A 17,072-nucleotide genomic window follows, 5' to 3' on the forward strand; every position below is an offset into this window, starting at 1 on the left:
CCGTCCATCACGTGACGCTTCTGTGCGGTCACGTGCCTTGTCACGTGATCTACCTTTCCTTCAAAAAGAGTTGAGAGGAAACACTCAGTGCTTCACAGCTGTTTCCACCAGAGACCTGTTCGGCATTACCCTCGTTCTTCTTGATACGCTTTGGAACTCGACCACGGACCGCTACTTGGACTTGTCTTGGATTGCCCGTTTTGTTTCGATGCATCTTCTGGACCCTTGGAACTCTTGACCACCCTTTTTCTGGCCCTGGAACTGCTCTGGATTACCCTTCTGTTTTGGCGAACTTCTACCCACGCTCCTGGCAATCACGTTTTGTCTCCTGAGTCATTTGGGGTTCACCACCTGGACCTTGCTATCTGGTCGCGCTCTGGCTACCGGTGTGAGTGGGAGCAAGTGCTGTACATCCCAGCCTGCTGTCGGTCTTCCCTCGTTGTTTATTCAGGCTTACTACCTGTCCTGTCATCCCCAGGGTAAGCTTTGCCATTTTCTCCTTGTGTGCTTGCACTGCCATTATTGTTCACAGTATACCTGATCCTAACCTTTGCCTTACAGCACTCAGGGGTCCTTCCGGTGTTCCAGGTATCCGATTGACGACGCCACTCATCACCTGTGGCCTCAAAGATTGCTAGAGCAGTATTCTTTACCTGCTCGAGCGGTACTTGGGGACGGAGGTAATTTATAGCTGCACGACCATCAAGGCGGATCACCAAGATCAGAACAGACTGTGAAGCCTATTGGTCGTCCAGCTATGGACACCTCAGCCGGGGACCCCGTGACGGCTCTAATGCAGGCAGTGACAGCACTCAGGGTCGACATGGCTACCGCTACCTCAACCCTGCACGCTGATATGACCGCCGCCACCACCGCATTACACCACCGCCTCGACACGGTACTAAGTACACGCCATCCCTTACCTGCAGAAGCCGAATTTGACGAACCTATTGCTCCCCAAAACCCTCCTCCTATCATACCCCCTTCCTTCCCGGCCGCTCCTGTGGTGATCCAAAACCCTTTCCCCTTGGCTACTCCCGAGCGATACCAGGGCGACCCAAAGAAATAGCGTACTTTCATCAATCACTGTAAGCTCCATTTCATGTGTCGCCCTCAGGCTTTCCCCGATTCTGTATCAAAAGCAGCCTTTCTTCTCTCCCATCTATCAGGGGTAGCCGCCACATGGGCCAATCCATTGCTGGAAAACAACCACCCTGCGTTGTACGATTTTGAATTGCTGACCCAAGAGATGGCAAAAGTATTTGACACCAGGCACAAAGCGCAGTCTAGGGACATGGAATTCCTAGATCTCACACAGGGTCGCTCAACCCTCATAGAGTACATCACCAGGTTCAATCAGCTGTCTGCGGAGACCTCCTGGCCAGAAAATAAAAAGGCTGTGGTGTATTACCGGGGTTTATCTGGGGCCATGAAAGATGCCTTGTCCGTAGTGCCTACGCTTCCCACAGTATACGCCGATTTGGTGGACTTAACGTTGCAAGTCGATGCCAGACGATCGGAGCGACGCGGAGAAGGTTCATCCTCGTTTCCACTCCCATCCACGGCCGTTGCCACCCCCGAACCCATGCAGATAGGCGGGATCCGCAGCCCTATCTCTCATGTTGAACGAGAGCGCAGGAGAACGGACAATGCCTGTTTTTACTGCGGTCTTAACGGCCATTTCATAAAAGAGTGCCCTCGCCGCCCAAAAAATAGAAACCCGGGTTTTCAGAAGGCTCGCCCCTAAGATCAGAGGTGGGAGCGAGTACTATCCGGAATACCTCTGAACCTACCTTTGGTCCTGTGCGACCCATTATAGTACAGGCCTTTCTGAACCATGCTACTGGGTCTCACGCCGTGTCAATAGTGATAGACTCAGGTGCTACAGGCTGCTTCATCGACATAGCCTTGGCCGGTTCGTTGAACCTGCCTTTGGTCACAAAGGATTGTCCCGAACCGGTCCAGGCGGTGGATGGTACGTCTCTTGCCTCTGGCCCGATCCGGCAACAGACCGCTCCCTTAGAGCTGGTTGTTCAGGAAAACCACAAAGAGACGATATCATTCGATCTCATCTCTACCCCTCAGTTCGGAGTAATATTAGGCATTCCTTGGCTAAGACGGCACAATCCCCTCATTAACTGGGGGACGGGTCAGGTTTCATTTGAATCCGAAACATGCCAACACTACTGCCTCCTGGCAACACCTCAGTTCTCTAGTCCAGCGGGCATCCTGGGAAGCGTCACGTCCATGGCTATAGGGGACAATACAGATCACCATGATACGCACACAGTAGGGGCTGTCACGGGTGGGATACCTGCTGTTTACCGCGATTTCCAGGCGGTATTCGATAAGGGTTCAGCAGAAGGCCTACCCCCGCATCGACCCTACGACTGTCCTATCGACCTGATACCTGGCGCATCCATTCCGAAGGGTCGTATCTACTCCCTTACTCAGGTGGAAGAGCGGACCTTGCAGGAGTATGTCCAACAGGCTTTACGGCTGGGACATATTCGTCCATCGACTTCTCCGGCTGCAAGCCCTATATTCTTCGTTCCAAAGAAGGAAGGGGACCTCCGTCCCTGTGTCGATTATAGGCGCTTGAACGCCGTCACAGTAAAGAACCGCTACCCCATACCTCTGATCACTCCCTTGCTGGACAAACTCACCCATGCCACAATATACACCAAACTAGACCTCCGCGGGGCATACAATCTTATACGCATGCGTGACGGTGATGAATGGAAAACGGCCTTCTGCTCACGACAAGGCCTATTTGAGTATACTGTAATGCCTTTTGGCCTATGTAACGCCCCGGCTACCTTCCAACACTTTATGGACGATGTTTTTAACGACATCTTGAATACTTATGTGATTGTTTACCTAGATGACATTCTGGTGTTCTCCACTTCCCTTGATGAACACATAAAACATGTCAGAGAAGTACTGTCGCGACTACAAAGCAACGCCCTTTACGCCAAACCCGAGAAATGTACGTTCCATACAAATCAAATCGAATTCCTGGGGTTCCATATCACGCCCAAGGGACTCTCTATGAATCAATCCAAGGTACGGGCGATCGACGAATGGCCCACTCCGACCAATCTCAAGCAGCTGCAGTCGTTCCTAGGATTTGCGAACTTCTATCGGAGATTCATATCAGGGTTTTCTTCGGTTGCGGCTCCACTTACGGCACTCACTAGCCCTTCTGTCCCCTATGTATGGTCCACTGCGCAGCAATCTGCTTTCGACATACTGAAAACCCTGTTCACCTCCGCTCCGGTATTACAACACCCTGATCCCGACCTTCCGTATATTCTGGAAGCAGATGCCTCGTCCTATGCATTAGGTGCGGTGTTATCCCAGACCTGTCCTACCACCAACCGTTTGCATCCGGTAGCATTCCACTCCCGCAAGTTCACGACTACCGAACTACACTACACGGTTACAGAAAAGGAACTACTGGCTATTAAGGATGCACTACAGGTCTGGAGACACCACCTTCTAGGTGCCAAACATCAAACCACGGTGTTCTCCGATCATAAAAATCTCCAGGACCTTGCTTCCTTGAAATGCACCAACAGTCGCCAGGTTAGGTGGCATCTGTTCTTTGCCGCTTATGATTTTGTGGTCAAACACAGGCCCGGTGTTGGGCACGGTAAGGCCGATGCCCTGTCCCGTTCACCTGGGGGGGAGACCCTTCCCTCTTTCCCGGACACTCTGTTGGGAAAGAATCACGTTATCTGTCTATGCACACCAACACCCTTCTTGTTGTCCACTATCCGCCAATGGGCCTCTCGGTATCCGCAATCATTGGCGGAATGGGACCCAGTCATGCAAGATGGGTTGCCTTTCGTTCAGGGGGGTAAACTCCTTCTACCCACAAGTGAAACCCGGAACCAAGCGCTGACCTGGTCCCACGACGCTGCCGTCAACGGTCACCCCGGACAGCTTCGCACCTTAGATCTCCTTAAGCGTTGGTGCTGGTGGCCTACGATGAAGCGTGACGTACGGGACTATGTCAACACCTGTGCGGTGTGTGCCCAGGGCAAATCGCGCAGGGGTCGGCCTTTGGGTCTGCTCCTTCCTCTCCCAATCCCTCCACGACCTTGGCATACGATCTCCATGGATCTGGTCACTGATCTCCCCCGCACTCATGGGTTTGACACTATTTGGGTCATAGTCGACTCTTATACCAAGTTTGCCCGTTTTATACCCTGTAAGGGTATTCCCTCTGCCCCTGTCTTGGCCAAACATTTCTTCAAACATGTATTCTGCCTTTTCGGATTGCCCCATGTGTTGGTCTCTGACCGTGGTTCCCAGTTCACCTCCCGCTTTTGGCGGGCCCTAACCGCTCTGTTGGGCATTGATGCCCGGTTTTCCTCTTCGTATCACCCGGAGAGCGACGGTCAGACCGAAAGGGTCAACCAAACGATGGAACAGTATCTACGCTGCCTAACACTTCAATACCAGGACACATGGCTCAATCTGCTACAAACTGCGGAGTTTGCCTACAACAATGCTCTGCACTCGGCTACCGGTTACTCACCTTTCTTTTCACTCTACGGTCAGCATCCTCGTGCCCTCCCCATTCCAGACTATTCCTCTTCCGACACCCCAGCCGCATCGGCTTGTGCCCGAGACATTGTATCTGTACACGCTCAGACCTTGGTCCACTTACGTGAGGCACAGGCTTCTATGAAGGCGGCTGCTGACAAAAAGAGGGCTGTTCCGCCCGTTTACGGGGTGGGGGATAGGGTTTGGCTGTCCACACGTCATCTACATATCCCTGGCTGCCGCAAGCTGTTGCCTCGTTTTGTGGGTCCTTACAAAGTTGTCAAGGTTCTGAACCCGGTGGTGTTGCGGCTGGCAGTTCCCCCCGCCTGGCGGATCCACCCGGTATTCCACGTTTCTCTCCTTAAGCCTTGCCCTGGCCCTACCCGCTTGGTTTCTCCTCCTGCTCCCGTCTCTGTCTCTTCTCCCGATGTGTTTGAGGTCCGGGCTATTTTGGGTTCTCGCGTTCATCAGGGTGTCCTGCAGTACTTGGTGGACTGGTTGGGTTATGGCCCGGAGGATCGTTCGTGGGTGGTTTCCCGGGATGTTCATGCCCCCCGTTTGTTGGCCCGTTTTCATCATGATAATCCCACGAGCCCACGCGGTCGTGGGCCTTTGGGGGGGGGGCTCTGTCATGTCCCCGGTCCTACCCTCCTCCTGTCACTCACCAGGCACCATTCGTTCCCATACCCACCACCCACACCAACGGGGAAGACACGGCAGGCGGGATGTCCGAGGGGGCAGAACCACCTCTTTCCGCCCATTTCCATGCTGGCGCTTGCCATGGCGTCTCATACATGCCCGACGGCTCCGGCGTCGGCGGCTCCAGCTTCCACGCACGGGGGAACCTGATCGCGTCTCGCTCAGACGATCACGTGACCGGTCACGGGATCGCCTGTAGCCGACGCTGGCGTCCACATCGGACGAACACCAATCATTGATGGCGTCCGTCCATCACGTGACGCTTCTGTGCGGTCACGTGCCTTGTCACGTGATCTACCTTTCCTTCAAAAAGAGTTGAGAGGAAACACTCAGTGCTTCACAGCTGTTTCCACCAGAGACCTGTTCGGCATTACCCTCGTTCTTCTTGATACGCTTTGGAACTCGACCACGGACCGCTACTTGGACTTGTCTTGGATTGCCCGTTTTGTTTCGACGCATCTTCTGGACCCTTGGAACTCTTGACCACCCTTTTTCTGGCCCTGGAACTGCTCTGGATTACCCTTCTGTTTTGGCGAACTTCTACCCACGCTCCTGGCAATCACGTTTTGTCTCCTGAGTCATTTGGGGTTCACCACCTGGACCTTGCTATCTGGTCGCGCTCTGGCTACCGGTGTGAGTGGGAGCAAGTGCTGTACATCCCAGCCTGCTGTCGGTCTTCCCTCGTTGTTTATTCAGGCTTACTACCTGTCCTGTCATCCCCAGGGTAAGCTTTGCCATTTTCTCCTTGTGTGCTTGCACTGCCATTATTGTTCACAGTATAACTGATCCTAACCTTTGCCTTACAGCACTCAGGGGTCCTTCCGGTGTTCCAGGTATCCGATTGACGACGCCACTCATCACCTGTGGCCTCAAAGATTGCTAGAGCAGTATTCTTTACCTGCTCGAGCGGTACTTGGGGACGGAGGTAATTTATAGCTGCACGACCATCAAGGCGGATCACCAAGATCAGAACAATGCGTCATTCATCACTGTGTTCCCTCCCCCACACCAATACCACATGGGTGAGAAACATTACTCACTAAGGAAACCATACCGGCCTTATCCCAGGCAGATACAGGAGGAAATGGACTTGATGTAATCAAAGACAGCGAGGGAGCAAACTCACTGTTAACTGACACATGCGCATGCAATAGACACGAAGAAAATATGCACTCACCATAAAGAAATGCAGACTTTAGGTCAAATGTGTATTTATACACAGAGAATATTGCTTGCAACCATAAAGAACATAACATAAGCAATGCATAAGCTGAAATGCAACATGAACAACATACGTATAGAGCTTGCAAACGTAGAAATGTAACAATAATGGGCAGCCATCTTTTTGAGAACGGATGTCCCAGCCCGCATTGAACTGAATGGGACGCCTTGAGGCTGCAGGGAAGCTCAACCTGCTGAATTCACTGAAATACAGGGAGATGGTGACTGCGCAGCCCTTTCCAAGGACAATGAGAAATTAGGGGAGATTTGGACGGTTTGGAGAAGAACGCAAGATAACGATTCCCAAGGCACAAGACATATTTCTCTAAGATTGAAGAACGAAACAGCCTTTGAACGCCGAATGCCTAGTAATTATAAGCTCAAATCTGTATAAGGAACGGATCGACTAAGTCCCTAGTGGTTGAGAACGTAATATTGCTTGCGCTCAAATTAGTTAAAAACTCAATAAATGCAGGGTGAAATGATTCAAAACAGGGTCTTCTCACATGTGACCTATAATTCAAAGACCGTGTCTATTCATTAGCTCCAGACACAGACAGGCAACTGCATCAACTCCCCACCGATTTCCAGAACGGAGGCGCCTGGCAAGGCCGACTACAGAGTGGTTACTCCGGCTGATGGCTTAGGATTAAGGAATACTATATTTTTTAATTGTAGGAAAACAGTTTGCAGACTTCTCTTCCCCTACTCCATCTTTGGCTCATGTGTTTGCAACCTGTCAAGGGTTCATGGTTGGTAAGGTAGATGCCAATCAATCAAACCTCTCAATGCTACGCTGCCCAGTACATGTTGCATTAGACAATTAAGTCGTATACAGATGACATGTATTCTCCATTATTAATTTAGAGGTGCTCTCAGGTGGAGCCAATAGATAGGTTGGGACCAATGAGAAAACGTACCCCTATCTAATGCATATATAGTCAATTCCCTTAACCAATCCCCATTTCCCATCGGTTTTTGTAACCAAGATTTTATTATGATGTCAGTAATTACTTAATTTTCATTTATAATCTGTTCTTCTGTACGAGAGCCTCTGAGTGCTTTTTAAGACTTGTGTGCTTATGTGATGCCCCTGCTTTATAGTGAGTGTTAAAGCAGCTTTTGCCATTTACTTTGACTATTTCCATTATTCGGTGTGGGATTTCCCAGCCTACCAGTTCTGATTAAACTGGGGTTTACCAGTCCACCTTTACAGTTCTGATCCTAAATCTGTCATGTCTAATAATGAGCTGTAAATGTCTCTACTATCGAGTTTATGCCCTCTGCTCCGAGGTTCCCCAGACTACAACAGTGTTTTACTGCCACACAAGTGAAGAAGTCCAATGTTATGACATGTCCGAATGTGATGTCTGCTCCCCTAAAGACGTAGTGGATGAGACTGGAGTGAAGTCCTTATAGAAGGGAATTGTGGGGGGAAAACCTGGGTTTTGAAAATGTAAATAAACTTCCCTGACCCTGGTTGCATTATAATAATGCTGCCAATGCGAATCAAATTGCCATGTTTAACAAGTGCCTTATGGCCATTGTGAGGTGAGCCCTATGTTCTACTGTGCATGTCCCAACACTGACCGCTTCATCACCTAGTGTGTAGCAGTGCTCGCCTCTGCAACTCTCGCATCTGACGCGTTTCCCTTTTGGCATAGTGAAGTATGTTTTAGGCTGCTGCTTTTCTAGGCAAGACAGCTTTAGCAAATGGAAGTCATCATATAGTAAGCAGGCTTGCCTGCCCTAACCATGTGAGAAGCATAGAAGAAGCTTACCTTGCATGAATTACCGTATGTCTTCCAGCCCGATTAATTGTTCAGAGCGTGAGAACACAGTGACTGCCTGAGACTTCTACGCTGAGACACTGTACTTCCACCGGCAACATTGTTTCCGTCCCATGTCCACATCTCCCACTCCATTGAAATGGATTTGTCCCTTCCAGTGTAAAACCCAGCGTATTGAGGGGATGGGGGTTGCTCACCAACCGTTCACCAATCCACTGGAATAGTCTGTGGTTACTTTTTCCACGCCAATGTTGTGCAGGGCCTAAAGTGTGAAAACTTGGCCGATAACCTAACTTAGATCATTGAACCACTGAAGCCACTGGTCTCACGAAGCAGTCGCCTTCTAAATGTTTTGTAATGAAATATTGACCATGCTGCATCCATCCTATGCACCGGTTGGAATAAATTAATATGGCCACCAGAGTTTTCCCAATGAATAGGACTTGTGGTCTTCTTTAGCCAATTTTATTTCCTACTGATAACGACCCATGATGATTTGAGAAAGATTACTAGTTTTGTATGTGTGTAAATATATCAATGTCAAAAAATTATCAAACAATAAGAAAGCCACTCATTTGATATTCCGTTGGCCCACTGACCTGATCAAGACATGAGAAGAAAAAGATGGAAGGCTCAAGAGTAGTAAAAACGAAATTTGCTTCAAAATGCATTTCAATGCATGTTTTCTCACTACGTAGATTGCTTTGCATGGCCTTAGCACCTTGAGGTCAAGAACATTTCGGAAACTAAAGATCCGATTATGCACATTCATTGACTTCGATTTAAGACATACAATGCTGCTGTGTATGCGACTTGATTGTATGTGCTGGAAAAAACTAAAAGAGTTCCACTACATCCCCGCATTTCCTTGCAGTATTGCAATGCAGAGTGTGGCCATGCAAATCAAGGTGGAACGAACAGGTTTGGCAGCAGGGCAGAGATCTTACACGTGAAATGGACTGCTCGAGTATGGATTATAAAAGAAGCAAACGTGGTGTAACTCACCTTGGGCATGCCCACCCAGATCAAATGTGGTAAACGTCATGCCAGCGATAGTCAGCTCTTCCGAGGCTAGGTCACAAAGAAACACAAAAGGCGTTTAAGGAAGGTCAACATGCCAGCCCTGGGTTCTTTAGCAAGTTACACACTGTGCCCTCACTACAATAAAAACAGCATTATAAACCATTAGGTTTCATAAATCAAACGGATTACAAACAGGGCTTTTCCCGGAGCAGTTTAACACCTGCACCCCAGGCTTGGTACTCCGCGATTCTCTACAATGCATTGCTTATTAAAACAGTCTCAGGGCAATATCATAAAAGCAGCTTCAAGATAGAGATTTGTACAAGATTTCCACGAAACAAAGAAAAAGGGTACAACAAAACGAGCAAGGGCCTTAAAACAAAAAAGCAAACGTTACTCACCTTTGTGACCCCCCCTGTGCCCCTAACCCTCAAGTCCTAATTTCCCCCAGACTCATAAAATGCAAACCACCGAATATTGAAGGAGGCCACAGGAGCACAGTGATGATGTGAGAACAATAATTATAATGACACGCACACTAACACAGCTGGCTGGTAATCTTGTATCTGGTTACACATAACAGCTGAGATTGGGAGAGAGTGCAACAGCAAGTCTCAGAGTTGCTAAGGCTGTCTATGAGGCTCTGTTTATGAACATCAGCTTATATAGTCTAATCAATATTATAATACATAATTGGACCAGAATCAAGTGGGCGTTCAAGAGATTTTTCATAACAGTTTTTTGCAGCATGTAGATTCGAAAACAGCACCTAGGCCTTGCGGTTTCTACCCTTTCATAACTTGGGTACGGTTGGCATCAGCAGTGCAGAGAACAACATATAGGGAAACAAGCTATCAGTGGCTTATTACTGGATGCTAGGCCCAACACATGTCTTTTATACTATACTGGGAGGGACATTGTCCAGGATAGCTAATATATGGGACATACTGCTACCAGGCAGTGCTATTATCTTTCTAAATCGAAAGTCAAACCCGCTTGCTGATCCTGGTCGTACCCATTTCCCATCATAGAACATGGCTGCTGAGTTCCAAAGATTCGGGTTCTTTGTCCTCCATCCATACCAAAAGTCACAGGCCTTTATAGTCCGACATCGGGGAAGAGATGTGTGAAGACAGAGCACTACTGCTTAGGGGTGCAAAAGTCACAATGCTAAGTAGCATGCGCTCGCACCTACTTTCCATAGCCCTTCCCTCGGGCTAATGGGAAATTCCACAGGTTGTAAATAATACACTACATAGGCCTGAACCGACGGGCTCCCGCGCCCGACGAAGGAGGGCCCCTCGGCGGGGGCCCCCCTTAGTGCCGACTGCCTCACGAGGCATGGTGGCTCGAGGATCCATGGGGGGGGGGGTGAGCCACGCATCGCACCCCCTGGAGGGGGGTGGAGGGGCAGGTGACGTCATCACCTCGCGCGCCCATTGGGCTTAAATACCCTGGGAAAGGTCACTGGGTCTCTCTGCCGGCTCTCGCCTACGTTGCCCTCCCGCCCTCCCCTTTTCAAGGTTGTACTGATGTGTGATGTTTTCTCTTGCAGACAAGCCCAGCGGATGTTACCTGGTGTTCCCGTTAGAAAGTACTGGCGGATACCACAAGGGGAACTGCACAGCCATCAGTTTATTAAGAACGGCGCCCAGGAGTATTAGACTCAGGGGAGGCCCACGTGAATGGGGAGGGTTAGGGGGCTTGGAAGACCTTTCCAACTCCAAAAGTGGGTGGGGGAAATGGGAAATGCATCGTTGGAAACTGAAAATTGGAAAGTGAAGTGCATCGTTGGAAACTGAAAATTGGAAAGGAACAATGAAGTCAGCAACGGGGGGGGGGGCTGAAATGAAAACTTGGCACTGGGAACGGGGCTCCGGCAAGTACGTTGGTAACTGAGGGGAAGGGGGGCCCCAGAGAAGGGGGCCCTTTGTGATTGGCAGCTTAAGGAGATCGAAAAGAAACTTGGGGGAGGGGGGCCTTGGAGTGCGGGGGTAGGGGCCAGGAGGAGCAGGGGTGTTAGTTGGGATGGACCCCTCCTTAGCGATAGGCAGGGGAAGAGGATGGGGATAAGAAGGATGCTGGGCTCTGGGGGATAGGTAGCGCTTGACGGAGGGGGTTCTCTAGAACAGGAGGGCGCGCTGGGGGCCGGGGGGGATGGGTCTAAGGCAGCAGGGAGAGATAGGGCGGATCGGGGTCTCGTTTGAGGGGGGGAGAGGGGCTCCCTGGTAGGAGGTCCGAAAAAGGAAGGAGGAAGACCTGTTTGGGGAGAGAAAGTTAACCGGGATCAATAAGCCAACCTGGGGAAACGGGAAGAGGGAATCCAGGGGAAAGGTAGCAAAAGTAAAATGAGACCGGAACGCATCCTTTTTGAAGGAGCCTAAGCGGAAATGGAAAATGTAATGGAAAGTAAAGCACAGAATAGCAATCGCACTGAAATAGCGTTGGGGAAAGAAAATGAAAAGAAATTGCAAAATAAAATGAAAAGAAATTGCAAAATAAAGAAATGAAATGGCCAAAGGGTAGAGAGGGACTGCTGAGGAAGGGACTGGGCGCCCGCGTCTGGTCCCCCAGGGACCAGAAGGGGCGGGGGGGGATAGTTGCTTGCTCTCAGCGCAGAAAATCCTGAGCGTGAACGGAACACCTGTAAGATAACTCCTGACTTTATGTGTTATAAAGTTTGCTGTGGCAATTTTTCCTCCCACTCATCCTACTGGTCTTTGCCTATCCTTTGGGTGGACGGGGGTGGGTTGCTGGGGGAGGAGGGTAGATTGGTAGGAGTGAGAGACGAATGCGGTATGATAAGGGGGGGGGCCTGGGGAGCAACAATGGCTGCCACCGTGCCGCCCCACTGAGGGTGTCGGCGCTACAAACAATTCCAGCATGCCTGGCCAAGCGGAGGAGCCTCGGCTATAGAAGTCACATTCACTGCAGAACGTTTGCAAAATACCTAAGCGACTCGCATTCAGCGGAAGAGGCTGCTCCGAAGCTGCTGGAGCCCCGGCGGCCCTGCCTGCGTGGATGCCTTAAAGTGGGAAGGCCACTGCCAGACACAATGCATTGCTATGGTGCCTGCATTCCGAAGAAGCAAAGCATGTCAAACAGATGGGGTGGCCTAACCGCTCATCAAATGAAACCCAAGAGCTTGTAATTGTCAAATTGCGAAGCATTCCCATGGTGTGAGGAATATTCTGAAAACACTGGAGACGACACTTCCGGGTTGTGACCGAAATCTAGAGAAGGCCTCGCATAAAACGTCGTAGGCTGTGCATCCTCAATGGGAATTACAAGAATAAAACCTTATACACTGCCACTCACAATGGCAGGTAAAAAAAGACGAAGTCGGGTGAGGTGCCAGTGGTTCTTTACAAGCTGTAAGATCTTACAGCATTCTATTTAGTCTAACGCCCACAGTAGACTAGGCAAAATTCGGAGTCTGTACATCAGCTGTGCAAATATAAGAGAAGAACCAACCTGTGTAGTGCTTTTGGTTACAGTTCATTAATTTAGCTGCTTAATACCTGACCTGGTTACCAACTGGGAAAGCCAGCAAGGGAGCGTTATAGCTATTACCAACCAGACAGAACATCAGGGGCACAAAGGGTTTTGGCTCATTAGACACAACACATGCAGTGGGTACAAGCCATTTCTCCTGTCAAAAAAATACAATGATGGATGCCATGGACATTGTGAGGGGAACTCCTGGAGTCCCTTCCCATTTCCACTGAGAGGGGGGCGGGGGGAGGAGTATTTTTGGGTAAGGGGCGGGGCAAGGCAGAGATCTACAGTGGGGGAGCCATAGAAGGCGATCGAGGCAGGGAAGTTAAGACAGAAGGTGAGCCGAGACAATCCGAGGGCTCTGAATGCAGGCTCTTACCAGCAGTTAAGGCCTGCATTTCGATCCATTCGATTGGCTAATGTGTACCGCACATGTGCCACACTACTGGAGAAGTTACAGAAAACGCGTTTCTGTACTTTTAGCTCTTCTGCTGCTTGAATTGAAAGGATACACTTTTTAATTCTCTGTGGCTGCTCCAAATAAATAACTACATTTTCAACAGGTCATAACCTCGCAGACGTGCAGCAAACCCTCTGCTGCCATAGAACAAAAGAAAAAAATGACAAACGGAACGAATGTTGCCTAGAACCTAGCAGTCTGCCTAACTAGAGTTGCATACCACTGAATTACCCGAATTCTACACAAACTGTAGCACCAAACGGAATCCAACTTTAAGTGCTTGAAATGGAAGTACAGAAGTGCAGGTACTCACTGTCCCAGAGTGCCTGCTTGTTGCTGAGAAGTGCTGGCACTCCTCCATTAAAAGCAACGGCTTCCTTCTGAGAAGTGCAGGTACTATGACTTTCCGTGGCTCTTCTTGCAGTTCCACTATGCTTTTGCAGAGTACAATTATCATTCATCCCAGACCTGTCTCGCAAGATGATTGCCAGTTTCCTTCCGTTTCTCGTAGAAAACGACAAGTTCCAGCATGCACAGTAGGTGGAAGACAACAAAACAGACTGGGATAGATCCTGGGGAGTTAGACAGGAACCACTCAACCAAACCGGCCACAGAATGAAGTGAAGCTGCTAAGCAATACAACGGGAGAGAATTAAGTGGATATCGGTGTTGATGTGGTGAGCTTCCAGCCGCTTCATGAAATAAGGATGCTTCTCTGTTATGGAGCTGCGGAATGGCTCCTCAGACAGACCAAAACGCATCCGAGTCCCTCACACGAACTCAGACTTGAACGCTCAAACTCACAGCAGCAAACCACCATTGCCAAGTGGATGCACAAGTGACAAAGGGGCAGGACTCAGAACCCCTTTTCTGTCTTTTGCATATTGGAACACCTCTCCTGGGCGGGCAGAACAGGAGGCGGTTGGCCTGGGGAACCAGCAGAAGAGGGCAGCCAATGGGGACAAAGAGGAGTGGGGACAAATGGAGAGCCAGGAAACACGAAGTGGTGGGTTGTTCGGTTGAGGCCGGCAGAGGCAGACCAAGAGACCAGGTGGAGGAAGGACAGTGCAGAGGAGCATGGGAGGTGGACTATGCAGGAAGTGTGTCAGGAGAGGTTTCGGTTGGTGAGATGTAGTACGAGGAGTTGAATGAGCGTGTGTATGAGTGGGTGGAAGGGGTAACTAGGGAGTGAAAAAGGTGGTGTCTGGAACAGTGAAAGAGGCAGTGATTGAGTAAGTGGGTGTGGGTGTAGTAGTAGCAGTTCTCCAGAATGGGATCTGGCATGGATTCACATGCTCATGAATATTCCAATCCTCCAAACGAACCATGAAGTATCGTCAGAGTAGGCTAGCAGCGTGGCTCAGCCCCAAGGCCTTTGCCCTGTGTGGGAAGCAGGGTCATGCCTCACCCAGGACAGGCCCGTCCGAAGAACAGGCTTCTAAGTCCTTTGAGGGTGCTCCATCTGTGGGTGCCCAAGACAACGTCAAGCACCACAAGTCTGTTTCCGTCGGGGGCACCACGCAAGCGGGTCCTACGACGAGCAGGGTGCACTCATCTTCACCATCTGTCTCCATCTCCAGCCATCGCTCCAGCTGCTACTCGAAGAGGAAATCGGCTAACCCAGCAAAGCTTTGGGGAAAAGCCAGAGAGGAGGAAGGCACAGGAACAGATGATCAATCTGCCCCAGAAGGCCCAGTTGAAGTCCTCGTCGACGATCGATTTGGTGGTGGCCGCCCTCTCGAAGACCAAGGAGACTAACCCAGTCAAGGTAGCCCAGACAGTGCCCAGAGTATCCCTGCCCCCGAGACGGGAGTAATCGGCAAAACAGGTGGAGAGGACACCAGAGAAGAGAATGTCATCCCTGAGACTGAACCAGACTCCCCAGGATGCAAAAAAAAGTGGTAGTGGAGAGGAGGCCTCAACCATACTCCAGGGCATGGATATTTCTACCTCGGAGGAGGAGGACCGGGCATCCGTACATACGATCTAGGATGACGACGGCAATGACAGAGGTGACTGCGGCATACCTACCGACGACGGCAGACCAGCGGCCGCCGACGCAAGGCCCAGTAAGCCCACCACCCGACCCCTGAGGGATGTATCACTGGACATCCATTCAACCCTGCACACCCTGGTGTCAGAGATTCAGAAACGGATGCCGTCGATACCACCAGCCCCGGTGGCCCCAGACCAACCTCTGGTGAAAAAGAGGAAGCAGCACCCTACGATGCCGCATCAGCCTCCACACGTGCCTCCCCCACCTCCCCCCCAGACATATAGGGACGGACATGACTGCGGGCGACGACATGGCCACGGCGGGCAGTTCGCTGCAGCCATGAGCTTCTCCCCCAGACGAGGTGGGGTCATTCCATGCCATGGTCACCAGAGCGTTGGGACTCTTCCAACTGACACCAGAGGAGACCAGGAAGGAAGGTTTCCTATATCAACGACGCAAGGCCAAGAGGAAGACCATCTTGGCGGTGCCTCTCCTGGACGACGTTTGGGAGGAAGGCCTGGTTTGATGAGAAACCCAGCCACGGCCCCGGCCAAGAGGGATTGGCGGAGAAAAAATACTGGGTGCCTGAGTCCGCACCCAAGTGGCTACGTTCACAGCCTTCCTCGGACTCAGTGGTCTCAGCAGCCGTGAGGAAGAAGTCGTCTATCCCATCGTCTTCGTCCTCCGTCCCTCCGGCTAGCGAGGGGAAGAAGTTAGATGCCATGGGAAGAAAAGTAATCTACTCTGCGGCGTCAACACCCTTGCAATCCTGGCCAGATACGACAGGCCAGATGGCCCCACTGCTGGAGTTCCTACCCGATGACAAGTGGGTCAAGGTGCTTATCCTCCAAGAGGTGGCGTTGGCATCGGACCATGCCATCAGTGTCCCTAGACGTTGCGGATACGGGGTTCCGACAGATGGGGAACGGCGTCTGCCTCCGTCGTCGTAGCTGGTTGAAAGCCACAATCTTTCATCAGGAAGTCCAGACAAGGGTTCTGGACATGCCCTTCGACAGGGACAACCTCTTTGGGAAGGCCGTCAACGAGTCGTTGCAGGCCATTAAGACTGACACAGACGGCCCGTGCCGTGGGCACTCTTCAACACGCCTGTCCTTTTGTGCCTCCAGCGGGCAGTCTGGCAGATCGTCAAAGGGTTACGGCGGAGGGTCCTCTTCGTATCGTCAACCATCCGGGTCCACGACCCAGAAGGCCTACAGTGGTCGTTCCAAGGCTTTCGATGGAGGTGGCCGACATCGTTGTCACTCCCAAGGCGGCACGCAGGCCCAGAAGCAAGACTGAACCGGCCAGGGCGTCGGGCCCCCACCCATGCACCCCGGTGGGAGGCCTGCTGGTGGGCTTCGCCAGTAGTGGAAGAAGATCTCCACCGACTGATGGTTGCTGCTGGATGCTCTCTCGCTCACGGACACACTCTAGAGTACCAGCAGAAGTGTCAGTGGATACCTCCAGTGTCTGACAGGAGCAGCTGTTACGCTCACCTGGCTCCCACAGAGGCGTCGATCTGAACTGGACAGCTGCGGTCTCCACCAATGTGACGCGTAGGGCCGAGATGACGGACTGGCCCAACTAGCTTTGTTTGCTTGGCCCTTATGAATATTCTTCTGCAAATGGAGAAAGGGAATTAACCACCCGTGGAGTTGAGCGTAAATCCCCCCACCCTCGCTGTTCTCCCCACAGATCACCTTTGATGTCCCCTCTTATAGTCTCACCTGATGGTTTGAAAAGATGAGCTCTCCATCCTGCATTGAGCGCAGGGGCGCGTTGATAACCAGTTGCTTCACTGGCTCGAAGGAATTGGTGAGTTCCAGAACAA

At 51.0% G+C, this 17,072-nt stretch overlaps 1 protein-coding gene across 2 annotated transcripts in view; it reads right to left on the reverse strand.

Annotated features, from left to right (window-relative positions):
* Positions 1-17,072, reverse strand: part of SAR1B (secretion associated Ras related GTPase 1B) — a 543,089-nt gene that overhangs the window by 207,179 nt on the left and 318,838 nt on the right. For both annotated transcript variants that reach the window (XM_069652568.1, XM_069652569.1), the window contains exon 5: positions 9,270-9,335. In XM_069652568.1, coding sequence (XP_069508669.1) covers positions 9,270-9,335 — 66 coding nt within the window. The remainder of the gene's footprint in view (positions 1-9,269; positions 9,336-17,072) is intronic.

The sequence above is a fragment of the Ambystoma mexicanum genome, chromosome 3p, assembly GCF_040938575.1.
Source record: "Ambystoma mexicanum isolate Mex_15411 chromosome 3p, UKY_AmexF1_1, whole genome shotgun sequence".
In the NCBI taxonomy this organism is placed as follows: Eukaryota; Metazoa; Chordata; class Amphibia; order Caudata; family Ambystomatidae; genus Ambystoma; species Ambystoma mexicanum.